The sequence below is a fragment of the Salvelinus namaycush genome, chromosome 10 (assembly GCF_016432855.1).
Source record: "Salvelinus namaycush isolate Seneca chromosome 10, SaNama_1.0, whole genome shotgun sequence".
Lineage (NCBI taxonomy): Eukaryota > Metazoa > Chordata > Actinopteri > Salmoniformes > Salmonidae > Salvelinus > Salvelinus namaycush.
In genome coordinates this window covers 27332129-27359850 of record NC_052316.1, presented here as the reverse complement: position 1 = coordinate 27359850, position 27722 = coordinate 27332129, and the positions used below count along the sequence as shown (strand labels likewise).

At 43.7% G+C, this 27722-nt stretch overlaps 1 protein-coding gene across 4 annotated transcripts; it reads right to left on the bottom strand.

The window, feature by feature from the left end:
- Nucleotides 1-4575: 4575 nt before the first annotated feature.
- On the bottom strand, nucleotides 4576-25742 carry LOC120054915 (SLAIN motif-containing protein 2-like). 4 transcript variants are annotated; one of them, XM_039002648.1, is made up of 9 exons: nucleotides 25035-25742; nucleotides 22179-22321; nucleotides 11596-11769; nucleotides 11252-11440; nucleotides 10754-11116; nucleotides 10391-10540; nucleotides 7779-7913; nucleotides 6426-6639; nucleotides 4576-6303 (listed from the first exon to the last, which is right to left on the bottom strand). In XM_039002648.1, exons 1-9 carry the CDS (start codon nucleotides 25505-25507, stop codon nucleotides 6234-6236), a joined length of 1911 nt encoding a protein of 636 aa, XP_038858576.1. In that variant the 5' UTR covers nucleotides 25508-25742; the 3' UTR covers nucleotides 4576-6233. The 4 variants fall into 4 exon arrangements, with proteins under 4 accessions (XP_038858576.1, XP_038858578.1, XP_038858577.1 ...); XM_039002650.1 differs by having other exon boundaries at nucleotides 7779-7910; nucleotides 25035-25507; XM_039002649.1 differs by having other exon boundaries at nucleotides 11252-11437; nucleotides 25035-25507.
- Between the last annotated feature and the right edge of the window lie 1980 nt (nucleotides 25743-27722).

Below are 27722 nucleotides of genomic sequence, written 5' to 3'. Positions count from 1 at the left end.
TATGTACTGGAGTCATAGTTTAAGAATTGGCCATAGAAGTATAAAGAGGGTGCAGGAATGGCAACATGCAGGAACACCCTGAATTGTGGGCTGCAGTTGCTCCCTTCTCAACTTTTGTTGTGCACTCCCACATTCCGTTGCTATTGAACAATCAAAACTCTCTATAGTTTCCAGCCCCTACTGGATTGACTGTTGATACTTAGGGTGGGAATGTTATTTACACTGAACAAAAATATAAACGCAACATGTGAAGTGTTGGTCCCATGTTTTATGAGCTGAAATAAAATATCCCAGAAATGTTCCATTTGCACAAAAAGCTTATTTCTCTAAAAGGTTGTGCGGAAATGTGTTATCATCCCTGTTAGTAAGCATTTCTCCTTTGCCAAGATAATCCATCAACCTGACCGGTGTGGCATATCAAGAAGCTGATTAAACAGCATGATCATAACACAGGTGCACCTTGTGCTTGGGACAATAAAAGGTCACTCTAAAATGTGCAGTTTTGTCATACAACACAGATGTCTCAAGTTTTGAAGGAGCGTGCAATTGGCATGCTGACTGCAAGAATGTCCAACGGAGCTGTTGCCAGAGAATATAATTTTTATTCCGATACCATAAACCGCCTCCAACCTCGTTTTAGATAATTTGGCAGTACGTACTGCCGACCGGCCTCACAACTGCAGATCACATGTAACTCTGAACATTTCGTCCCAAACAACATGGGAGAAATCTAACTCTTGCACTATTCTCTTGGTACTTAACCATGTCTCTGGACTTTACACATCTGAAATATGTGGCGTTAAAGACTGGTGACTGGATTGTCATTCAAGTGCTGTCTGTAAATCCAAATGTTGTAACCCCCGATCTAGGCTTGCCATTATCTTGCTGCTTCTACTGTCTGGAAATGTGCAATCTGACCCAGGTCCTGACGCCTGCCAAATTAAGTAGTTAGAGTGGCCTGAAGTTTCTGCATATGAATGTAAGAAGTTTTCTGCTGAAGCTTGATTTTGTGAATATATGCATAAAAACTGCCGACCCTGACGTTTCTGAAACCTGGCTCAAAAAATCTATTACAGACAAAAATATTGGCATAAATGGTTACAATGTTTTTCGTGCAGATGGTAAATCTAAGGGTGGTGGTGTTGCTGTGTACGTAAAAGACAAGTTCTAGGCGGTCGTTCTGACTTCTGTTACTAAACCTAAGCAATTTGAATATCTGTCTTTGAACCTTGGCTCATCTTTAAATATTGTTGTTAGACCTAGATCTGTTACTGCTGGCTCTCTGGATTGTATTTTCAAATTGTTATCACAGCATGTCAACTCTGAGTTTGTCTTGATGGGTGATCGGAATCAGGATTAACATCTAGTTCTGATCAACTCAAAATTCTATGCAATACCTATAATCTCACTCAGATTGACAACAGTGTAACTAGGTTAAATATAAAGTATTCTCTGGAATCATCTTTGATTTGATCTTAACCAATACACCTCATCATTTTAATGTTTCTGGTATTTTTGAAGTGATCACTGTGCTATTGCCTGGGTGAGAGATGGTTAAAATTCCTAAGCGATCTCCATGTGTCATTACAAAAAGAAACTGGAACTTGAATTAGCCTTTTCTTATTTCCACAATGCATTCCAGGATTTATGCAATAGGCATGCCCCTTTCAAAAAGTTCAGGATTAAGGGTAGAGAGAACCCTTGGTTTACAGATGAGTTGCTATGCTATGTGGGCTAAAGCAAGAGGGTCTGGTTCGGAGGATGATTGGATTGCTTTTAAACGTCTTTGAAATCTGGCTGTGGCTATGAACCGAAAACTAAAAGCAGACCACTACCTTAAATCTACTTCGGATAATTATAATAATCCATCCAAATTTTGGCAAGTAGTGAAAGGTTTGGAGTGCATAAAAGATGCGCAGCTTCCCGAACAATTGTTGGTATACACATATATATAGATATATATCTCAATGAGAAAAACCTGTATAAATAAAGGTTGAATAAAAATATTAAATAATAAGCTCCGGACAACGAACACAATTGCATTTTATCAATGTCAATTTGAATACACAGATCGACATGCATGACAGCATGTTCCAGTTCCCGCCAACATCCAGCAACTTCTCACAGCCACTGGAGAGGAATGGGACAACATTACACTGCATGAGGCAAATGGTGGTCACACCAGATACTGACTGGTTTTCTGATCCACGCCCATACCTTTTTTTAAAGGTATCTGTGACCAACAGATGCATATCTGTATTCCCAGTCATGTGAAATCCATATATTAGAGGCTAAGGAATTTATTTAAATTGACTGGTTTCCATATATGAACTGTAACTCAGTAAAATCTTAGAAAAATGTTGCATTTATATTTTTGTTCAGTGTATAGTGATGTATACCTGGAGGTAATCAGACCTCTTTGAAATGAAAATGGATGTAAATTCTTATTTACAATGACGGCCTACCCCGGCCAAACCCTAACCCGGACAACGCTGGGCCAATTGTGCGCCGCCCTATGGGCCTCCCAATCACGGCCGGTTGTGATACAGCCTGGAATCAAACCAGGGTCTGTAGTGACACCTCTAGCACTGAGATGCAGTGCCTGGGACCTCTGCGCCACTCGTGACGTATTTCATTACGCCGTAAGTCATCTTCACGGAGTCTTGCCCAGCTACTGAACCGACAAGTGTAGTGTTTGTAATGCAAGATGGAGAGCCTGTCTCGTCAGTGATCACATTTATTTTGGGAGATTGCAAAATGACCTTTTCATTCGAGACAGGATAAATATATTGTTTCAGGTGATAAAACATGTTTTGTTTAGTTACCTCCACTTGTTTCTCTAACTTTATTGCAAGTCTAGCTAGCTTGCACTGCAGAGCAGCTATCTAGCTAAAAGTTAGGCTAGGTTGAAGATACATTTTGTAGCTAGCGACCTCCACCTAACTATCATCAAAAACAAATGTCATTACCATCACAATAAACTTAAACGGGAGGCAGCAGTCATATAATATAATGTGCATTATTTAACATTACTATTAAAATAGTACTCAATTATAGGAATGGGTAATTGTTTACAAGTTGCTAGTTATCCCATAAAGCCATCACCATAAACCAGATTTTCATCTTCTCTGTTTTGGTAACTTCCTGTTCTTTGATGGACTCTGGATGGTCCCAAAGATATTTTGAACTAACCCAAGATAGTTCATCTGTTTCCTTTACAATGGGCACAAATGAAGCATAGTGGGCAGAACAAGCAAGGAGGTTGGCAAAGCCAAGCTAGCGAGATTCTATTGGCACGTTGTATGTATTTGCATATTTCCTCTCATATTCCCTCTGTGCGCCGCCCTATGGGACTCCCAATCATGGCCGGATGTGATGCAGCCTGGATTTGAACCAGAGAAAGCCTCTTGAGATGCAGTGACTTAGACCGCTGCTCCACTCGGGAGCCCTGTGTTCGTAACATTCTAGATTTGGGAACAGAAACATTTATTGAGATCAGGTGTTTCATCGATGAGAAAATTGGCAGAATGTTGGCCTAGTTCCACCCTCTCTCACTACCATATTTGGAGGTCAGAACGTTCTAATGGATGCTTCAGCTTTGTAGCCCATGTGACATGCATGACTGGGTTATCCCTTCTGTCTGATTGTCCTTTCCAACCAGGAAAGCTGTTATTTAGGGCCCGATTCAGACTTAGGTAATGTATGCGTTTCTTATGCACTTCTCAGTACTTGGTATTCAGACATACCTTATGCAAGGTGCGTAACAAGCTTTGCACGCTGAAAAAATGGAATAGACTGGTGAGGATGAAAATTAGCATACTCCAGCTTGCCAGCTAGTTTAGACAGGGAAAAAGCTCGAGCCTAGTCCGCATGCTCGCCCAGCTAGGCTATTTCAGGAGATGGATTGAAGTTTTTTTATGCCCTGGCGGTGAAAAGTTTGATTAAACAATTCAGAGACTGAAATAAATCACTTATATTTAAGGAGATCAAATTGAGATACAATCCTGAAATCAGCTTTAACTGTCAATAATAAAACAACGCTTAAAATGTTTGAGTGAACTCCGAATACAGAAAATGGTGAATTCATTTCCGGACACAGTAAACTCCAAGGGAACCACATGCATAAGCTAAGTCTGAATACCAACTACTGAGACGTGCTTAAGAAAGGCGTACATTTCCTACGTCTCTCGGGCCCTAAATGACAGCTTTCCAGGTTGGAGAGGACCATCTTTCCTGGCCAAATCAATCCCTAAAACCCAGACATGAGCACTTTCTCCCCAAGCCTAATGGATTGGTAGAGCAACGAGATGCCTTATGAGGACAATGGATTATTTGTTGCCACAACAGCTGATAAATCACACATCAATGAGAAAGCAGCATCTTTTACGCATATATTTATATGGTACATCAATGCAGGACGCGTCAGGAGCAGGAAATTAACTGAAACGCTATGGAAGACTTGGAACGTTGCCAGTAAAGCTCCAGTCTTTTTATGGATTGCATTTCAATGAATGCCCTGAATTGACAAGAGTTTGAATGAAATTGGCCCTATTCATCATGACACAATAGACAAGAACAGTTCAACTTTTTTTACTTGAAATGTGAGTTTACACAGGGAAACTGAATGTCATGTAGGTGGATTTAAAAAAAATCATTATGAAAAAACAAATCACACAAAATGGTGTGGCATGTCTTCGCAAAAATAGCCCAAGCGTTCCACTAAATCCAAACCTTGACATACAGAGGCACCTCGCTCTGAAAGAGTAATTAGTTATAAATATCAAGGCGCATATACTTTTTCCAAAAGCAAGTATAAATGTATTGTTGATACAATTACAAAATTACCAAAAGTATATTAGCCCAAACAAAAATGCAGACAAATTATATTGGCAAACCATGACACTGGCACGTGAGGATAAATTAACAGATAAAAAGCACATTAAAAAAAAAAAGTTAAACTTGAAAGTAATAGGCACTAGTTCATTAATTTCTGCCACACTAATACCATCCCTATGAATCTCAGCACTCCTGATTTATTTTAAAGCACAAGTGGCAATGGCCACTAACCTATTGAACTTTTCCATTATAATTTTAAGATATTAGGATCATTTATTCCATCTTGACATAACATACACTGACTATATTGTTGCAGGTTTTAAATTAACTACATCAAGCCTTTGCTGCATGCTCAGGTCTCATGGCTACAAGGGTTGGATTTGATATATTTTACTGGGATTACATATCTCTGACTATATTGTCTGGATGTTGCAACGGCATATTCATCTAATGGTGGAAAGCAATAGAATTAACTAACCAAACCAGAAGTAGATCTGGATTGAGATTGTGACTACTGCCATTGACTGGCGCAGCTCAACATCACTAGCCAGCCCTGAAACAGATGTGATAGTCGATACAGGTTAGGTCTGGGATGGGGCTTTGGCCTGTTTCTACCAGTCACCTGTGTTATCAACATAAAAACATCAACACTCAAATGTCCTGTTATGAAACCATCTAAAAATACTTTGGAGAATTAGCTTTGCAGTAAGGTTTTGATTTTTTTTAAAGAATAAAAAAATATATATATTCAAATCAATAGAAAACAAATACTGAATATGGATATTTGGAAAATGAACTTTTTAAATAATGATTTGAATAAATAATGTCAAACATTTCAATACATTCTAGTTCATTCACAAGAGGAAAAAACTATGATTTTTGACAAGACTTTGTAAAATGTTAACAATTCTTTAACATTAAGGGAACATTTTACCTGCACAGCATCATCATAGAGATCTCTGACAAAGGCATCTGTTGAGAACAGACTGCAAAAAGAGAAATGTGTACAAACACTTCTACCTGAGGGAGAGAAGCATTTTGTGAAGACTTATTGACTGATTGCTGAACAGACACACTGAGGCAGATGAGAGTGCCCTCTGGTGGCACCGGGATGCTAGAGCTCAGCTGGTTTCTTTGGCATTCTCTCTAGGATTCTGCCTCCCAGCCCTGCCTGGCCCTTTCAGATCCTCGACACACACCATGCTGCTTCAGCTGTTCAGATCATGCTCCTTATGATAGTAAGACGAAAGACGAATTTGACTTTGTCTTTGTTATAGTTTATTCCTTAATTCATGGTAAAAGTAATCTTGGTTGATAAAGTGCCGCATTGTAATGTTGGTCTGCCTCTTTGTGCTGATCAGAGGGCCACACAGTGCCCCCTGCTGACCAGGCCAGCCTCAGTAGCAACCCTCCCTCCAGTTATCTCCTTCCCTTCCGCCATTGTAGGTCCGAGGGGCAGGTAGAGACCTGAGGAAGAGAAGAACCAGAGAAACAGATTAGTTCTGTGAGGCATTAGGCAAGACTAAAAATGTCTGATACACCTGCAATCAACTGACAACTACACTTGCCTTGAAGCTGTGTGTACCTACCTGCGTACTGGCTGGGCCAGTTTGCTGCGAGGCACGGGGGTGCCGCCTACCCCCCCCCCTCCTGCACTGGGCCGGGGCAGGCCGCTGCGTGCTGGGCCCAGGGAGCGTGTGGGGGTTGAGGCTCCAGAGCCAGGGGTAGACGTGGCCTTCACAGGTTGCCTCAGCGCCAGGGGAGACGGAGTGGCCGGGGTTCGCAGCTTACTGGGAGAAGGGACTGGACGAACAGGAGACGGGTCAGTACAGTACACTATATTATGAATAGAGGATGACACTTCACTATACACACACAACAGAGATCTACATCATTCTCAGTGTTTCACCACTGAGCAATTAACAACAATGATCTGAGGCACATATGATACAAAAACAATATGTATGAGAAATAACATGTGTAGACTATTACCTAATATGCATTCAGAAGAATTCTTTAAATAATTTGATAATTGAATTTTGCATTAAATTACAAGACCCATGAAACCAAGGAAAAGGAAACAATGAATGAAGATGAGGCCTTGTATTAAGTATTTACACAGACTACAAAGAACCACTATAGTAGTTGATGTGTAGGATGGATGAGGCACATATGCCCTCCAGTGATAGGGAGGGCACAGATAATGCCACAACATTAACACATCATGAAACCACAAACACAATATATAAAAGTTGGGAGCATGATCAGTGAATACTCACTGAAATCACCTTCTTCTCCAAAGCAACAGGAAAGATGGACTAAACAAGATGAAGACAGGAGAGATTTGACTTCATTCAGAACAGCAGGAGAAAGTGCAATAGATGACATGGATGGGAAAAGATCTCTGGACTAAGAAGTCTTCTAGAGCCTATACTTTCCAATAACAGTACATCACACTAATACAAACCAATCCGCAACCATTACCAAGAAGAGTTCAGGAGGAGTGACTGCAGTGACATCAGAAACTGATATTATCTGAAACAGCCTTGAGGTCTGTGAGCCCTAAGGCATTCCAGAACCACAGGGTTTCTCAGCAGGTTCTCCCCATCACCAGTAGGGGAGATAAGAGTTATCTGTTCCAGACAAGACCCAGCAACACCATGGACACTCAAACTTTCAAGACCTCACTCCCGACCAGAAGCTGCCTACCCTGACCATCCCAGAAAACAATTACTTGGCTGGCAAATTTTCTGGCACTTTATATTTGGTCGAGTGCATGCAGGTACCTCACACAGGCAGGCACACAGCCAACCAGTCACAGTAAAACACAAAATGCTTTACGTTTGGTAAAGAATGTGGTCGTGTGTATTACTGAGGATGTGTGAGTATGTAGGAACTCTAACTCGTAAGGTGAATGATCCCAGGCACTGGCAGGCTTTTACCTCGCAGAGAAGAAGGGCTTTGGAGGTGCTGTTTGGGTTTCGGGGACTGTAAGGATCGAGGGGGAATTCCTGTTTGGGAGGAGCGAGGGGGAGTCGAGTACCGGGAGTGGAGTGGAGTGGAGGAGTGCTGGGCTACTGGGAGAAATGGAGATGACAGTTGGGAAGAGAGAGTCAGCCCTTACTCTGACCTGCTGTACTGTTATGGTTACTGGACCAGGGAAAGGAGATTAGGGTTGAGCCAGGCAGCCGAAGAGGAAGGAGGGGTGAGGCAGTTCAGCCACTGTAAAAATCCGCCAAGCCTGGCTTTGAGTGTCATTCCCAGGCAAAGGTATAATAGCAGCCTGAAACACTAGGGGGTGCTGCAGCCAGACATTCACAGTCCAGAGAGACTGCCAGGGGTAAAGTACTGCCAGTCAAGCTGGGCCAACACTAGGCCAAACCACAGCCAGTGCCTCAGCAGAAAGAGAGGGGTGGGTGAAAGGCAGCACATGCTCTGCGGTCAGATAGAGAGAGGCAGGGATAGTGATGTCAATGCACACCACAACCAGAAGAAGCCCTGAAAGGTAAAGGAGATGACCCCTATTATCAGCCAGTGTCAAGAGCGAAACAATAAAACAGTGATATAGTACAAGTCAAAAGTTTGGACACACCCACTCATTCAAGAGTTTCTTTATTTTTTACTATTTTCTACACTGTAGAATAATAGTGAAGACAAACTATGAAATGACAAGTGGAAGCATGTAGTAACCAAAAAAGTGTTAAACAAATCAAAATAGATTTTATATTTGAGATTCTTCAAAGTAGCCACCCTTTGCCTTGATGACAGCGTTGCATTCTCTCAACCAGCATCATGAGGTAGTCACCTGGAATGCATTTCAATTAACAGACGTGCCTTATTAAAAGTTAATTGGTGGAATTTCTTTCCTTCTTAATGCATTTGAGCCAATCAGTTGTGTTGTGACAAGGTAGGGGTGGTATACAGAAGATAGCCCTATTTGGTAAAAGACCTAGTCCATATTATGGCAACAGCTCAAATAAGCAAAGAGAAACAACAGTCCATCATTACTTTAAGACATGGTCAGTCAATCCGGAAAATTTCAAGAACTTTGAACGTTTCTTCAAGTGCAGTCGCAAAAAAAACATCAAGCTCTGTGATGAGCTTACTGGCTCTCATGAGGACCGCCACAGAAAAGGAAGACCCACACTTACCTCTGCTGCAGAGGATAAGTTCATTAGAGTTACCAGCCTCAGAAATTACAGACTTCAAGTAACAGACACATCTCAACATCAACTGTTCAGAGGAGACTGTGTGAATCAGGCCTTCATGGTCAAATTGCTGCAAAGAAACCACTACTAAAGGACAACAATAATAAGAAAAGACTTGCTTGGGCCAAGAAACACGAGCAATGAACATTAGAACGGTGAAAATCTGTCCTTTGGTTTGATGAGTCCAAATTTGAGATTTTTGATTCCAACCGCCGTGTCTTTGTTAGACGCAGAGTAGGTGAACGGATGATCTCCGCATGTGTGGTTCCCACCGTGATGCATGGAGGAGGAGGTGGTGTGATGGTGCTTTGCAGTGAAACAGTCTGATTTATTTAAAATTCAAGCCACACTTAACCAGCATGGCTACCACCGCATTCTGCAGCGATACGCCAACCATCTAGTTAGCGCTTAGTGGGTCTATAATTTGTTTTTCAACAGGACAATGACCCAACACACCTCCAGGCTGTGTAAGGGCTATTTGACCAATAAGGAGAGTGATGAGTGCTGCATCAGATGATCTGGCCTCCACAATCACCCGACCTCAACCCACTTGAGATGGTTTGGGATGAGTTAGAACGCAGAGTGAAGGAAAAGCAGCCAACAAGGGCTCAGCATATGTGGGAACTCCTTCAAGACGGTTGGAAAAGCATTCCAGGTGAAGCTGGTTGAGAGAATGCCAAGAGTGTGCAAAGCTGTCATCAAGGCAAAAGTTTGCTTTTTTTGTGGGATACACAAATAAAATATATTTTGATTTGTTTAACACATTATTTCATAGTTTATGTCTTCACTATTATTCTACAATGTAGAAAACATTAAAAATAAAGAAAAACCCTTGAATGAGTAGGTGTGATTAGACAGTAAGAGGTTTTAACTATGAGAATTCAGTTGGTGGCGATAACAAAATAACATTCCGTGTTTTATTCAGTTCTCTCTGCATTCTAAATCCTCACAATAATCTACTTTTAAATCTGGATTCTAATTGATTTGGATAAAAAGGAGAAGAGTGCACAGAAGGAGAAATGATTCAAATAGTGAAATTAATCAAAAGGAGAGAGAATCCCAAACCATCAAAGCCAAGACAGTACAAAGCAATAGAGGTTTAATAAGGGGGAGCCTGAGAGGGATGTATGGTGTACCCACTAACACACTGACTAGCTACAACATCACAAAACTATAACACTACACATTATTCCTTTCATAACATTACTGATGTTGAATATGCTTGAGAAACAAAAATGTTATGTCAATATACGAGAGAATAATATGAAAATGACAGACTGTCTCAGATTGCTATTACTGAGTGAACACGCGATATGATAAACATTGTATGTGTATGTAGTACTCACTGGCAGACTGACTGACTGCCTGGTGTCTGGGTGAGCCTCCGTTTGGCACTTGCAGGTTGGACTCAAAGCTCCTGCTGTTCTTGACGGGCTCTGGGCCTTGCTGGGCCACGTTGGAGCGGGTCAGGTTAGGAAGACTCCGCCTCAGCTTCTCTACAAACAACACAACGAAGGAAAACAACTGAAACCAGGACTGAACAACTACGCAATGGCCCAGAATTACACATGACCTTTGACCAGCAGTGGTCCTAATTTGAATCAGAATATATAATTTATCCTTCATAACTATGAACAAAACCGTTTCCCCTCTAGTCTCTCAATCCTCAGGAGGTAGTCCTGAGGTGTAGTGAGCCAGCGTCTCCTTACCTTCGTTTTTCACCACGTTGGTCTGCAGGTCTTGGGGGGTGTGGCTTTGCAGGGAGTGACGTGGTGCCTGCAGCCGGCTGATGATTGGCTGCGGGGAGCCTCGGCTGTGGGGGTGGCTGTACTCCAGGGAGCGTGCGGGGGAGCGGGAGCGGGGGGAGTTTCTGGGGGAGGCATGAGGGGAGTGTCTGGGGGAGGGGGAAAAGCGGTTTGAGGGGATGTGGAAGGTGGGGTGTACAGCCTCCTCATCGTCCTCTAGACTGTGGGCATCCAGCTCCTGGTCACTGAAGGTGCTGCGTCTCAGAGAGTGGCAGGACGAACCAGAGCTCCGTCTGGACGCTGTGGCAGCATAGTCCTGCCTAAGACCTGGAAAAACACACAGACGGTTAGACATACACCACTTGTGTGTACTGAGAAAGACAGTATAAACACACAGCATCTCTGACTGGTGGGTAAATGTTTTTCCCGGACAAACAGACAGAGTTAGAAGATGGTACGTACTCTCCTCCTGCATGCGAGCTAGGATTTGTACATCAGTGACATCGTTGAGCTTGTATGTGGTGGAGGATCCTACAGAGTCCTCGTCCATCTCTGAGGTGCTCAGCTCACTGTCTATTGAAGACTGAGGGCTGACCGCCGGGGGGTTCCTTTCTCTCTCTACTGAGCCACCACACTGCTGCTGGTGAGCTGCTGGGACACACACATTAGGTGTTCATACTGGTCCAACACACACACACCTGTAGGTCTAAACCAAGCTGTCAACTAAAGTTTGTTTTAACATAAAGAACAAGAGAGGGCTACGGAAGGAGAGTTAAAGACAGGCTTTACATGCCAGTGTACAGTACCCTGGTTGACGGGGGGCATCAGCTGCTGTCTGACGATGGGCACCCTGCTGGGGGTGGAGGAGGGGGAGTTGAAGCCACTGCTGTAGGGGCCGTTAGCTGTGTTTGTGCAGTATGGGCTTCCGTAGTTCACATGGGGACTGTAGGGACTTCCATACAGGCTCCTACGCTTGTTTGCTGTGGAGAAAATTCAAATCTAAGTTTATTGGTCAAGTACACCAATTTTCAGGTGTTATGGCTGGTGCTGAAAAATGCTTATGTTACTAGCACCAACAGTGCATTAGAATGTCTCACAAATACACTGCTCAAAAAAATAAAGGGAACACTTAAACAACACAATGTAACTCCAAGTCAATCACACTTCTGTGAAATCAAACTCTCCAATTAGGAAGCAACACTGATTGACAATAAATTTCAAATGCTGTTGTGCAAATAGAATAGACAAAAGGTGGAAATTATAGGCAAGTAGCAAGACACCCCCAAAAAAGGAGTGATTCTGCAGGTGGTGACCACAGACAACTTCTCAGTTCCTATGCTTCCTGGCTGATGTTTTGGTCACTTTTGAATGCTGGCGGTGCTCTCACTCTGGTGGTAGCATGAGACGGAGTCTACAACCCACACAAGTGGCTCAGGTAGTGCAGTTCATCCAGGATGGCACATCAATGCGAGCTGTGGCAAAAAGGTTTGCTGTGTCTGTCATCGTAGTGTCCAGAGCATGGAGGCGCTACCAGGAGACAGGCCAGTACATCAGGAGACGTGGAGGAGGCCGTAGGAGGGCAACAACCCAGCAGCAGGACCGCTACCTCCGCCTTTGTGCCAGGAGGTGCACTGCCAGAGCCCTGCAAAATGACCTCCAGCAGGCCACAAATGTGCATGTGTCTGCTCAAACGGTCAGAAACAGACTCCATGAGGGTGGTATGAGGGCCCGACGTCCACAGGTGGGGGTTGTGCTTACAGCCCAGCACCGTGCAGGACGTTTGGCATTTGCCAGAGAACACCAAGATTGGCAAATTCGCCACTGGCGCCCTGTGCTCTTCACAGATGAAAGCAGGTTCACACTGAGCACATGAGCACATGTGACAGACGTGACAGAGTCTGGAGACGCCGTGGAGAACGTTCTGCTGCCTGCAACATCCTCCAGCATGACCGGTTTGGCGATGGGTCAGTCATGGTGTGGGGTGGCATTTCTTTGTGGGGCCGCACAGCCCTCCATGTGCTCGCCAGAGGTAGCCTGACTGCCATTAGGTACCGAGATGAGATCCTCAGACCCCTTGTGAGACCATATGCTGACACATGCACATTTGTGGCCTGCTGGAGGTCATTTTGCAGGGCTCTGGCAGTGCACCTCCTTGCACAAAGGCGGAGGTAGCGGTCCTGCTGCTGGGTTGTTGCCCTCCTACGGCCTCCTCCACGTCTCCTGATGTACTGGCCTGTCTCCTGGTAGCGCCTCCATGCTCTGGACACTACGCTGACAGACACAGCAAACCTTTTTGCCACAGCTCGCATTGATGTGCCATCCTGGATGAACTGCACTATCTGAGCCACTTGTGTGGGTTGTAGACTCCGTCTCATGCTACCACTAGAGTGAGAGCACCGCCAGCATTCAAAAGTGACCAAAACATCAGCCAGGAAGCATAGGAACTGAGAAGTGGTCTGTGGTCACCACCTGCAGAATCACTCCTTTTTTGGGGGTGTCTTGCTAATTGCCTATAATTTCCACCTTTTGTCTATTCCATTTGCACAACAGCATGTGAAATTTATTGTCAATCAGTGTTGCTTCCTAAGTGCACAGTTTGATTTCATAGAAGTGTGATTGACTTGGAGTTACATTGTGTTGTTTAAGTGTTCCCTTTATTTTTTTGAGCAGTGTACAATACCAATCATACATAAATAAGAATTGCCATAAACATACTGTGATAAAGCCTATATCTTCATCACATAAGGGACTGTTGTACAGCCATCAAGCTACATCGTAATAACCAGTCATTCACATGGGAAGTCATTGCAGGTTGCCCCCTCACAAGCTGCATTATACCAACCACTGACACACAGTAATGTACACAGTCACACACATGTTCTCTCTGAGTCCTCTCCTCTGTAGTGTGTTGACAGTGGTGCACATTCTAGAGTCACATAAAACACATGGCAGGCGTGGGCGTCTTTATGACGGACTGGAGAAAGAGCTAACAATACGGTCTATTCACTCAGTAGTACACAGTGATATCTATCCAGCTCTCCACAGAGACTCTATACAACCAGTCAGTTAGTCAGTCCCAGGGAGGCAGACTCACCATGGACCCTCCCTTAGCTGAGTCATTAGACCAGGCCTGGCTGGCTAGCTGCTCTGACAGAGACACAACACATTAGCCAATAGCCATTACTGTTGACTGTTGTACTGCAGCCCCACTCGGCTCAGCCCGCAGTGCTGCATACACTCCAATCTCCAGGGCCACTCGTTTGCTCATCACTCTCTCTCCCTTCTTCCCCTGTCTAGATGTGTTTACACAGCTGGGTGGTGACTGGAAAGTAGCCTTTAATGATCAACTCGCTCTACTTTCTGTTTGAGTTTATTTTTACAGGGACAGTGCACATTAATCAACGTTTCAGTAAAAGTGCCGGTTTTAGCCAGCCGGCTAATTTTCAATCACAGTCCCTGGACAGGTTATTAAAAACACTTACAATACAGACAAACAATGAGCAGTGAGCACATGCAGCGCAACATAGAACAAGCAACACATTCTCTCCCTCTCTCTCACCCTCTCTCTCAAAATAACATGTCCACTCAACTCACTCACTTCCTTAGAGATCAGCCACTGAGGAATACTAGGATCACAACAACATGCAACTACCACAGAACCACCTGCACACGTAGGCCTTAACCAGGGACACAAGTACTCTTCTGCAGACTTACACACTTCTTGATCACTTTGTCCTCTGTGGATTCGCAGATAAGCTCATGATAAGTGTCTAACATATCTAAAACAGTGACCTCAGAGACAAACGTGTCTGTAGTTCAGATTATGTCCAAACTCCTAGAGCTGATAGAGCTAGTTATAGCTGAGATATGTTGTGTTATGGGATGATCAGCAGTATACCTATAGGCCTACAGGATATAGGTCCTCACACTCCGAGAGAGCTGATAGGGATCTAACACAGTGAGCTACCAGCCTCTGAGTTGCACCTCCATGGGTCTGTGTCATCTGTGACCCAGAACACAACCCCTGGCAACGCATTGTTGAGGTCAACCTCTGGTGGTCCCAATGGGGAGATTACTGCAGTTACAAACCACAAGGAAAGGACAGAGTTTCAGAGGGTGCATTCAGAGCTGTTCCACATGTATCCAATGGTGCCAGGCTAGCCAGGGGTGAATGAGTTAAGGGCTAGGAGGTGATTAGATGGAACAGTAAATCAGTAGGAGTAACAGACAGTCAGACTGCTGGCTCCATCTCAGCAGGGATCTGCAGCACTGGGACAAATTAAAATAGTGTTGTCCTAAAACACTGTACTAAAACAAACCATGCTAAAAAAAAAAAAATTACATCCCAGAAACCTAAATAATGGTTAACATTTATATACATATCATACAGAGGTGCTTACTCAACATTTAACACTTGCTCCCTCCATCCTAAAACCATCCCATAACACTACGAAGTTGAGGAAATGCAGGAAAGCTATTCAGGAGTAGGGTTGCAAAGGGTCAAACTTTCCGGTAAATTTCCAGAATTTTTCCATGGGAATTTTGCTTAAATTAATCCATAAAAAGTTTGCTTTTTTTGTGGGATACACGTAAGGCAATTCTAGGTCTTGTGGCATATTTTGGTTAAACGATCCCCAATTCAATGGAATTGCAACCCTCTGCATGCACAGTGCATTCTTCCATCACATGTACAGATGATTCTCAGACACTAATGAGATGCTATTGAGTCCACACTACTACACTGTCTGAGCCAAGGACTACATGCTTTCTGGTAAGTTTTGATTACAATACTGGGTGGGGTGAATACATTTTATATGACATTTGTTAACTAGTAAATAGTAGCCTACAGCGAAGTGTGTTTAAATCATTTCTAACTTGTTAACTATTTCTGCTAGTTAGTTTTTGCTACCATGTCGGTTTTAACTTGCTTGACCCTGCTAACTGAGGAGTGTTAATTCACCTGTTTCCATACATGTTTCATTTTAAAACATTTATCTTAAAAGGAGTTGTTCAATCTAACTACTTAACTATTTATCTGCACATGGAATTGTGTGTGTATATATATTATTTTTTTTACACATTTATTTCCTAATTTTACAGGAAAATGCCACGGGCACTATCTGATGTGTGAAGACATTTCACTGCAGCGAATGTAGAAGGAAAAGCTGTGTACATTTGCAAATACTGTGCCAAATCATACACTACCGTTCAAAACCTTGGGGTCACTTAAATGTCCTTGTTTTTGAAAGAAAAGCACATTTTTTGTCCATTTAAAATAACATCAAATTGATCAGAAATACAGTGTAGACATTGTTAATGTTGTAAATGACTATTGTACTACTATGTTCTTCGCTCAGCATACACCCCTCCAACCAGACATGCTTTATCTACTCATTTGCTGGATGCAGAGTTCAACAGAGTTCAAGTGAAGGTCAAGCAAATCATAGAGAAAGCAGACTGTATTGCAATTATCTCTGATGGGTGGTCGAATGTTTGTGGGCAAGGAATAATTAACTACATCTCCACCCCTCAACCAGTATTCTACAAGACCACAGACACAAGGGACAACAGACACACCGGTCTCCACATTGCAGATGAGCTGAAGGCAGTCATCAATGACCTTGGACCACAGAAGGTATTTGCACTGGTGACAAACAATGCTGCGAACATGAAGGCTGCTTGGTCTAAAGTGGAGGAGTCCTACCCTCACATCATACCCATTGGCTGTGCTGCTCATGCATTGAATCTGCTCCTCAAGGACATCATGGCACTGAAAACAATGGATACACTCTACAAGAGACCCAAGGAAATGGTTAGGTATGTGAAGGGTCATCAAGTTATAGCAGCAATCTATCTCACCAAGCAAAGTGAGAAGAATAAGAGCACCACATTGAAGCTGCCCAGCAACACCCGTTGGGGAGGGGAAGGAGTGTCTCCAAAAAATGGCCATATCACAGTCTGCCGATATGGACCGCATCATCAACAGGATCCTCCTGGATGATGTATTTTGGGAGAGAGTGGTAAGCAGCCTGAAACCTATAGCAGTAGCCATTGCATGGATTGACGGAGACAATGCCATCCTGTCTGATGTTCAGACTCTGCTTGCAGATGTAAGAGAATAAATCCGTACTGCCCTGCCCACTTCACTGTGGTTCCAAGCAGAGGAAACTGCAGTTCTGAAATACATCATAAAGCGTGAAGACTTCTGCCTGAAGCACATGCATACCGCAGCGTACATGTTGTACCACAAGTATGCTGGCAAGAGCATTCTGTCTGTTGCAGAGATCAACAAGGCCTATGGTGTCATCACCGCCGTGTCTCGCTACCTTGGCCTGGATGAGGGAAAGGTTCTTGGCAGTCTGGCGAAGTACACTTCCATGCAAGGGCTTTGGGATGGAGATGCAATATGGCAGTCGTGCCAACATATCTCATCAGCCCCCTGGTGGAAGGAACTTTGTGGATCTGAGGCTCTATCCCCTGTTGCCTCCATCATACTCTAAATCCCACCAACATCAGCCACCTCAGAGCGCAACTGGTCCTTGTTTGGGAACACACACACACACACACACACACACACACACCAAAGCACACAACAGGCTGACCAATACAAGGGTTGACCAATTGGTGGCCATCCGGGCAAATCTGAGGCTTTTTAAAATCCTCAACAAGGTTGGAAAGTGACAGTGAAGATGAGGCCTCAGAGTCTGATGATCAAGGAGGAGGATATTGAGAAGGTACAGGGAGAAGACATGGAAGCCTGAGAGGAAGACAACCAAAGCTTTAGTTTCTAGACTGTCATTTTACATAAGTATGTTGAAAACATTTTTGGGAGATGCGTTGGATCATTAAATATTCCCTTTCTTTTGTTGAAATCATCCTATGTGAAGAGTCAACTCATTTAATTAAAGTTAATTTTACATTTCTATTGGAAGGATTTAATCATTTGCAATTATGTCTACTTATGATAAGGTAAAAGGTTTATGTTTATGTCTCCATATGATATGGTAAATATATCCAATGCAAAAAACATCTACATTTAAATGGTATTAATATTAATTCCCATATATTCCCACAAAGTTTCCATCTCTGAATATTCCCCAAAATGTGCAACCCTATTCAGGTGTATAACCACTAGTGATGGGGTGGGGGGAAATCGCTAGTTACATATCGGGATATTATTTTTGACGATATATCGTATAGGTTTGACAATATCACAATATTATTTTTGCGCTAGTTAGCTGTACTTGCACCAAAACTCTATTTTTCCTTCATAGATTGTTCTTGATCTTTTTAAATAGGGAGCCAATTTGTTTTCAGCACTTTCATTTCCCTGACTGGTCAAAACACATTTTCTCATGGCTCTCCCTTGTCCCTCTGCAATAGACACATGGTGGGTAACATGTTTGGAACATTGAATAGCAATTGGTACCTAAGTATCGTGAGGTCCCTGGCAATTCCCAGCCCTAATAACCACTATTTCCATTCATTTTTAGCCAAGAGACTAGCAGTAATAAAAGCTCTTCCACTGGAATTAGCTTAGACAGTATAAAGTCTGTAACCAACAGAACATTTTTTTGTTTGGTCTAATTAAACAGCTAAGCTAGACAAAGAAAATGTAAACAATACTTTGCATTGAAGCCTCCTTAAAGTGAAAAAGAAAAGGTTCTTGAGACGGACTGGGACAGCTATACTACATGGCTAAAGGTAGGTGGACAACCATTCAAATTAGTGGATTTGGCTATTTCAGCCACACCTGTTGCTGGCAGGTGTATAAAATCGAGCACACACCCATGCAATCTCCATAGAGAAACATTGGCAGTAGAATGACCCGTACTGAATAGCTCAGTGACTTTCAATGTGGCATCATAGTGATGCCACCTTTCCAACAAGTCAGTTCGTCAAATTTCTGCCCTGCTACATCTGCCCCGGTCAACTGTTATTGTGAAGTGGAAACATATAGGAGCAACAACGGCTCAGCCGCGAAGTGGTAGGACACACATGGTCACAGAACAGGACTGCCGAGAGCTGAAGTGCGTAGCGCAAATTGTCTGTCCTCAGTTGCAACACTCACTACCGAGTTCCAAACTGCCTCAGGAAGCAAGGGCAGCACAATAACTGTTAGTTGGGAGCTTCATGAAATGGGTTTCCATGGCCGAGCAGCCGCACACAAGACTAAGATCACCATGTGCAATGCCAAGCGTCGGTTGGAGTGGTGTAAAGCTCGTCGCCTTTGGACTCTCGAGCAGTGGAAACACGTTCTCTGCAGTGATGGAGCATGCTTTACCATCTGGCCGTCCAAAGGACTAATCTGGGTTTGGCGGATGCCAGGAGAATGCTACCTGCCCGAATGCAGTGCCAACTGTAAAGTTTGGTGGAGGGGCTGTTTTTCATGGTTCAGGCTAGGTCCCTTAGTTCCAGTGAAGGGAAATCTTAACACTACAGCATATAATGACATTATAGACGATTCTGTGCTTCCAACACTTTGTGGCAACAGTTTGGGGAAGGCCCTTTCCTGTTTCAGCATGACAATGCCCCCTTGCACAAAGCAAGGTCCATACAGAAATGGTTTGTCGAGATTGGTGTGGAAGAACTTGACCGGCCTGCGCAGAGCCCCAACCACATCCCCATCGAACGCCTTTGGGATGAATTGGAAAGGCAACTGCGAGCGAGGCCTAATCGCCCAACATCAGTGCCGACCTCACTAATGCTCTTGTGGCTGAATGGAAGCAAGTCCCCGCAGCAATGTTACAACACCTAGAGGAAAGCCTTCCTAGAAGAGTGGAGGCTGTTACAGCAGCAAAGGGGAGAATCAACTCCATATTAATGCCCATGATTTTGGAATGTTCGAAGAGCAGGTGTCCACATAGTGTAGCTCTTAGCATTTCACATGAGGAGCAGGCAACATAATTGTGTGGCTCAGGGAGAGAAAGGAAAAACAAAAATCAGGGGAGAGATTAACAAGTGAAAGAACGTGACCTAGAGAAGGCGGGGATATCCAATCCATGATAATTTAAGTACTGAAACTGTAACTACATGTTAGGGCGAGCATGGCTGGATAGGCCAGCTATCAGCCTGGGGTTAGGGACTGACTTTCTGCTGTAGAGAAGAACTGGATGGAATCTGTGGACAGTTTTCAAAGCACAGTTCTACATGGGCTACATTCTGAATATAGCCCAGCATTACAGGTCTGGTACTAGCAGTATAGTCCCTTTCTGGGCCATGCTTCCAGTTGTATAATGTTATAACAATGGCCAGAATCTAGTTTTGCAGAATTTCACAGGGACATTGAAGGCTCAAACCTCTGAAAGGATTTTCCAGAAAGCATTGAATATAATCTTATGATGTGGTCCAAATCTACGATCAACCTGTGTATTACATTAGTCATGAGCCAGACGCGATGCCCTGCTCGGTAAAATTCCTTCACCAGAACAAACACAATCCTCACACGACGCCATGGTAAAGAGAGTGTGGTAGAAAGGAGCCAGCAGCCATAAAGGGTGTCACTGAGGAGCCCACAACAGTACAACCACACAAGATGCATAGTACACGCCTAGGCCCGCTCTGCTTGTCATGTGGTTGACGTGCAGTCATGTCTGACAGCTGTCTACCGCTTCTTCCCACAGGTATAGGCAGATCGAACCCAGTCACCAGGTGGGTGAACCCTTGTTAAAGGTAGAAAACGACATTGCGACGAGCAGCACTGCAGAGAATGAGATGAGTTTGGTGCAAGACTTCGCTCTCACACAGTATCTGCGCATGTGCACAGGTTTGCTTCACGCTGTTCGCAGCATGGTAGCCAGGGCACCAAAACAGCGGAGAAGTTGAGCCTTGCGGCACATCATGTGCTCGCTAACAGATCATGTGACTTGTATCTGCTCTGTGATTGGACAACAAAGACAGCAAGACCCATGGTTAGTGTAGGTTGTGGTGCTCTTTGAAACAGAAACTGACGGCAAAAACAGGATTTCTCAACACAGAAGTTGAAACATGCATAACTAATGGAAACTACTTCAACGTACAAGTCGTTTTGCAATCTCAGCAGTAATATCACCATGAGTTACAAGGATTGAGAATCCACTTCCGGAACCCCTAGGTGCAGCCCTATAGCCTGCACTACTGTTTTCTGCTGGTTAACGCACACCTAAATAATAATGTATCAACCAGTTGATCTGTAGAACTTCCCTTTGTCCTTAGAGTGAGGTAGAGATGATGGGGGGGGGGGGGTTGGGGGGGGGGGGGGGCACGGCAGTGACTGAAGCATTAGGTCATGTCCATATTTTATGGATGACATAATCCTCTCCTAACCTAGTATGATGATATCACCACCACCCATTCTAACCCTCCCTCCCTCCATTGCTTCTGTGAATAGTAATACCCATTTAGTATGTTGTCACCCACCAGAGCCTCAGAGTCTCTTCTGATATAGTCTGAATTTAACTTCAGTATACGATGCACATAAATCCACAGGAAGGGATGTGAGGAGAACTGGTCAGGTGTTGACTCTGGATGACAGGACAGATACCCCATGAGGATGCTGTCCGTCCGCCCGCCTAGGGGTATGTGACTGGAGTGTTGCTAGGGCTGTAACGATTATGGAATTTTGAGAAATGATTATTTGTCATAACTCAAATTTTCGTTGAATATTTTTTTTAGCTTGTAATGCATCTTTGTAAATTAACTAGGACATAATGAATACAAAACAGTTTTGGTGACCCCTGTGACCGCTGACAACTTTTGGAAATTAAGCTTCTCCTCCCGACCGTGCTGTTCTTTCTGCTCATACAATGATTACCAACTTTACCCACATCATGTAAAAATGAAAAACTGCTATTGGGTAAACTACATCTACTTGAATATGAAGTTGAATACGATATTTGTGCCAGCCTTAGGTGTTGCGTAACTACTATTGCCACCTGATCAGTGATCATTACTCAGAACACACAGGTTTAGGGATAGCGATCGTCAGCAAAATGTTGCTCAATACAATATGGGTGTTACATGAGCATACCTCCAAAAATGTAACCTATCTCACTTAGATAGCCTTGGTGTCCTGATTGAAGGGATTGTCTATCATTATCCCATAGGGCAGCGCACAATTGGCCCAGGGTCGTCCGTTTTAGGGTGTTATTAACTGACTTGCCTAGTTAAATAAAAGGTTAAATAAATAAAATTTCTCATAATACGCAGAGGGAAACAGAAAGACACACACTCATACAGGCCTTGATAATGCAGAAAACACTTCCATACAGCACATATGCCTACTACAAAACAAACGCATATTTGTCCTAGATGTGTGTATGCTTGTGTGGAAAAGAGGAGATAGAGAGGGAAGATGAGAGGGGAGAGGAACTAGGAAGGAAAAGAGAGTAGAGAAGCATGGTGACAGTACCTGACATGGTGACGTCTAGTCTGTGGATGAGGGAGCGCTTGGCTGACTCCATGTCAGGACTGGGATTGTCCAGAGCCTGGCGACACCACACAATGGGACTCAAGGCTTTCTGCAGTGGGCTGTTGAGCTTCGCCTCATACAGCCTGAAGGAACACAACACATTAATTTAACACACAGACATCAATGGACATCGCACACAAAATACAAGACATCCTCTTATCTAATATATGATGGTTGATGATATAGGTTTGGTGAGTGTTATAACCTGCTTAGGCCTATATCTTATCACAGCTGCTATGGCTGATACTTATGCCTTATACTTTGACAGAGAAAGTGCCTCTACCAGGAAGAGGAATCTGAGTCAGCAACTGTGAGCTCTGTCTCAGCCACAGAGAAAAGCACTCAGATAACCACTGGACACAAACACCAAGGCCTACTATTAGAAAGATGTAGGCCTAGTCTACATATTTAGTACATTCTTTAGGCAACTAAAAGTATGCCACAGAGGTTTTCACCATAACATTTAAAGAATCAAAGTTCAACCAGATTTATAGGCCCAATATGCCCTACTATAGTCATTAGGCCTAAATAATGCTGTGGATCCACATGGCTATGCTTTTACATAGTGCTTATAAGCTTAATTATCCTGTAAACGTGCATGGATGGATCATCCTAACTGTATTTTAGAATCAAACCCTAAAAGCAGGATGATGCTGTGCGGTTGTCAAACCGTTGCAAATCCAGTCTAATGCTGATTCAGGGATTATGGGAGTCAGTCTATGACCAGGACTGGCAAGCCCTCAGTTAGTAGTACTATGGGTAATCCTGTGTTTGTGTTAATCACCAGCCAGAGGAGAGGTGTGTGTGGGGATTGGGTTAGCGTGGCAATAGGGAACTGGTACAGAGAGGTCTTAGTAAACTTCTAGGTCCTTCTTACTCATCCAAATATAGAAAATATAGTTTCTTGAACTGTAGTCAAAGACATTTCTGTATCCAATGCATTCACATAGCAAACTCACACACTGAGCCAGGCTTGGGAAAGGCTCTTTTGCTCTGATCATGTGTTTAGGGGTTACCAGGGCCCATTCACGATTACTATCCAGACCAGTGGAGGCTGCTGAGGGTTGGAATGAATGGCTCATAATAATGGCTGGAATGGAGTAAATGGAATGGTATCAAAAACATGGTTTTCATGTCTTTGATACCATTCCTTTCCCTCCATTCCAGATATTATTATGAGTTGTCCTCCCCTCAGCAGTCTCTACTGATCCAGACAGTCTGACCATCATTAGTGACTTTCCTTTCTATAGATGGACTCCTCTGATCCTTGACCTAAAGCACAACCCATTACCATCAAGAGGCCCATTATATGCCAATAAATAACATTCCTGAAACCGTACCATGGCAGACAAGGGCCTATCTCTCAGAGAATGAGAGGAAGAGAGAGCTGGGCACTGACTGTCCTCCTTATAGGCTAAAGCTTACTATGTCTCTAATAACAAAACTACATCTCATTTATAAACAGGGCTTTTTTCACATCAGCTCTACAGTGAGGTCTCATCTCCCTGTAACTCTCTAAAACCGTTTGAGGGATTTCCTCAAGTTGGGATCAGCAGTGAGATTTGTGCAGCCTCACAAATCCAATCAAACATCTCCAGTTTCAAGAAATAGGCTACACTTCTAAAAGTGAATCTGTGTAAGGCCCTTACCCTATAACCCACAAATGCACAACAAACAGTACATGATCCTGAAATTCAGTGTGGTGGTTGAAACTGTGGCTGGGCTTGGCTGTCAAAACAATTTGGATACATTTACATTTTTACATTTTAAGTCATTTAGCAGACGCTCTTATCCAGAGCGACTTACAAGTACATACATTCATCGTTTTTTTTTTTCTTCTTTTTTTGTACTGGCCCCCCGTGGGAATCGAACCCACAACCCTGGCGTTGCAAGCGCCATGCTCTACCAACTGAGCCACTGAGCCACACGGGGCCCTATAACATTGTCAAAATCACATAGGGTCTAGTAGGCAATTACTTTCTCTCAACCTCTTTTCATACAATTATGGCTGGTGTGTGTCATTATTGGGAATCCTTCTAACAAAGAAGGTAACCATGGTTGTGGCTCTTGCACTTTCCCCATAGGCTTTGGCTGGGTAAACAACTTTCAATTTTACTGTGCACACTGCTCTCTTCCCACTACCATGACAGTTGTCTAACATATGTCACCAAAATAGTGCAACTGGCCAACATATGAACTGAACTTCCCTTATGCTGAAGACACTATATACTGTAGACTTAACGGATGACTACTAGTTTTTGTGGGTGCTAATTTGACAATAAACAAGACAGCTAAAATGCAAATGTTATGATTAAGGCCTAATAATAAAGGGCTGTGATTAATTAAAGTACAGGAGCAACAACCACAGAACAATGAATGCCAAGTTCCACTAATATAATATTGAAGAGTATGTAACGTGACAAGTGCAGGGGGTGGTTTGACAGTTCCCACATGTGATCCCCTCGCTCACTAATCAACAATGAACGACAGACAATCTGTCTGCAGTGTGTGTGATGACCTCAGTGTCTGTGGCCGGCTATTATTGTATTGAGAACATGACCATGCGGTACATTCCTATGCAGCAATTTCAGCGAGGATTATTTCCCTCCCAGGCGGTTGTCATCGTATATAGCTAATGTTTGGAACAGCTGCGCTCGGCTTTTGAGGTGTCACATATATGGGCGCACAGGTACACTGGTTGACTGGTAGCCAAATGCATTAGGGCGTGCTGTTGTGTTCTCGCACACCCTCAAACTACTTGAATTACAGATGGTGTAATCGTGTTGTATCACTCACCAGCTGTCTTGATCTTCGTTAAGACAATCCATGTCTTCGAGATCGAGGATTTCTACTTCATCCAATATAGAAGTTTCCCCCTCATCCATAAAACCCAGTGTTTCCCCTGCGTCAGTAAAATAGGAATTGGTGCCAGTGAAAGAGGTGGCAGCCGATGCCCCCTCGCCCTCATATGCTCTCCTGAAACTGATGCCATCATATGACAGTCTGGGGCTCAAACAACGGGAGTTTTCCAAAAGCCCTCCATAGCCCGTTCCGCCGAACCCCACCCCAGGGAAGCCGGCCAGCCCCGCCGCTGAGGCGGCTGATAAGCGAGAGTCGTATCCTGCACTATGGGGTCTATGGTTCCCTGACACTGCTCCAGACGAAGACCGACTACGGAGCTGCTCGTTTTGTTGTTCGAGTTTCTTTACCAAGTCCTGTAGCTTCCGCACCTCCAAGTCCGCGTTGATGTTTGAGTTGATATCCTCCATAGCTAACGTTGGTTAGCGCCACCACCAGCACACAAAATAAAAATGCCGCTGCTGCTGTGGTTTCCTCTTTTTCGCTGGTGGTCACGATATGTTAGTCACTCTAAGCAATATTTAGGTGTTTACTGAAGACACTTTGGTGTTCAAATAAGTTATTGGGCTCATCGTCGTCATCTTCTCCAAATATTCATACACATAGGCAGGGTTGAGGCCATTTTCGCTGTTCCCGTCGCCAACTATGAAAGACCAACAGGCAAGGCTAGGCTACGTCATCACGTGAAACATCGGTAACGAGCACGTAACAAAGCTCGGGTTTACAGTATCGATAATGCCACACACTGTGCTGAATGGAAAGTATTGTGTGAGCTAAAATACAGCACAATGAAAGTATGGTGGTTTCAGCTAACTGCTGCTAAGGATCAGCTAACTTCTGCTAACACGTTGCTTATCAAGGATCTAGAATTCAGTTTTACTTTGCTCTCCAGAACCCAAGGCATTAAGGCATTCTGCCTTATCCCAAGGGTTCTCAACTAGAAGCACTGCTTACCGGTGGGACCATGTGAACTCCAATCCCCGACGCTCGTTTCAATAATCATTGCTTGCTATACGGTTTTCGAAAACATATGGTACTTATCTTTCATATCAGTGAGAATTCAAATAAAAAAGATACCGTATGTAACAGGTTTGCACAGCTATGTCTCCAGCCGACCAACAACACTACATTAGTCCCTTCCTCTACTCCCTGTTTACCCACGACTGCTCGGCCAAGCAACGACTCCAACACCATCATTAAGTTTGTTGACGACATGTAGGCCTGATCATCGACAATGATGAGACAGCCTATAGGGAGGAGGTCAGAGACCTGGCAGTATGGTGCCAGGACAACAGCCTCTCCCTCAATGTGAGCAAGACAAAGGAGATGATCGTGGACTACAGGAAAAGGAGAGCCGAACGAGACTTTCAAGTTCCTTGGTGTCCACATCACAAACAAACTATCATGGTCCAAACATACCAAGAAAGTTGTGAAGAGTGCACAACAACGCCTTTTCCCCTCCGAGACTGAAAAGACTTGGCATGGGTCCCCAGATCCTGAAAAAGTTCTGCAGATGCACCATCGAGAGCATCCTGACTGGTTGCATCACCACCTGGTATGGCAACTGCTCGGCATCTGACCGTAAGGAGCTACAGAGGGTGGTGCTTACAGCCCAGTACATCACTGGGACCAAACTTCCTGCCATCCAGGACCTAAATACTAGGAGGTGTCAGGCCCAAAATATTGTCAAAAACTCCAGTCACTCAAGCCATAGACTGTTCACTCTGCTACCGTATGGCAAGCAGTACCGGAGCGCCAAGTCTAGGTCCAAAAGGCTCCTTAACACCTTCTACCCCCAAGTCATAAGACTGCTGAACAATTAATCAAATGAATACCCGGACTATTTGCATTGACAAACCCCCCCTCCCCCTCCCTTGTTTTTACACTGCTGCTACTCGCTGTTTATTATCTATGCATAGTCACTTTACCCCTACCGACATGTACAAATTACCTCGACTAACCTGTACCCCTTGGGTTCCCAAGTGGTGCAGAGGTCTTAAGGCACTGCATCTCAGTGCAAGAGGCATCACTACAGTCCCTGGTTCGATTCCAGGCTGTATCACATCTGGCTGTGATTGGGAGTCCCGCAGGGCACAATTGGCCCAGGGTCATCCAGGGTAGGCTGTCATTGTAAATAATAATTTGTTCTTAACTGACTTGCCTAGTTATATAAAGGAAAACTAAAAAAAAACTGACTTGGTACCCCCTGCATATAGCCTTGTTACTTTTTTATTTATTTAGTAAATCTTTTCTTAACTCTATTTTCTTAAAACTGCTGGTTAAGGGCTTATAAGTAAGCATTTCACAGTACAGTTGTAGCTGTTGTATTTGGCGCATGTGACATAACATTTGACTTCCTCCCCAGTTACGTCACCTGATTAGACTACCATCACCCCATTACTTTTAATTAATAAATTACTTTTAATTTAATAAATAAAATAAATGTAATAAATATTACAGATCATCTGGCTGTATATACAGCAGAGCTGATGGCCATACTGTTGGCCTTGCAGTGGGTGGAGGAAGTCAAGCCAAAAAGAGTAGTTATTGCTTTGATCCATGTGCAGTGTTGATGAGTCTCCAATCCTTTAGGTCACGTAGCAGACAAGACCTGCTTTATGAGGT

Coding starts and splice junctions, on each gene's coding strand:
- LOC120054915 (XM_039002648.1), bottom strand. CDS start 25,507: ATGGAGGATATCAACTCAAACATCAACGCGGACTTGGAGGTGCGGAAG. Junction 11,770..22,178: donor ACTAGACGTCACCATGTCAG/GTACTGTCACCA, acceptor TTTTCTCCACAG/CAAACAAGCGTAGGAGCCTG. Junction 7,914..10,390: donor GGCAGTCAGTCAGTCTGCCA/GTGAGTACTACA, acceptor CATTTCTCCCAG/TAGCCCAGCACTCCTCCACT.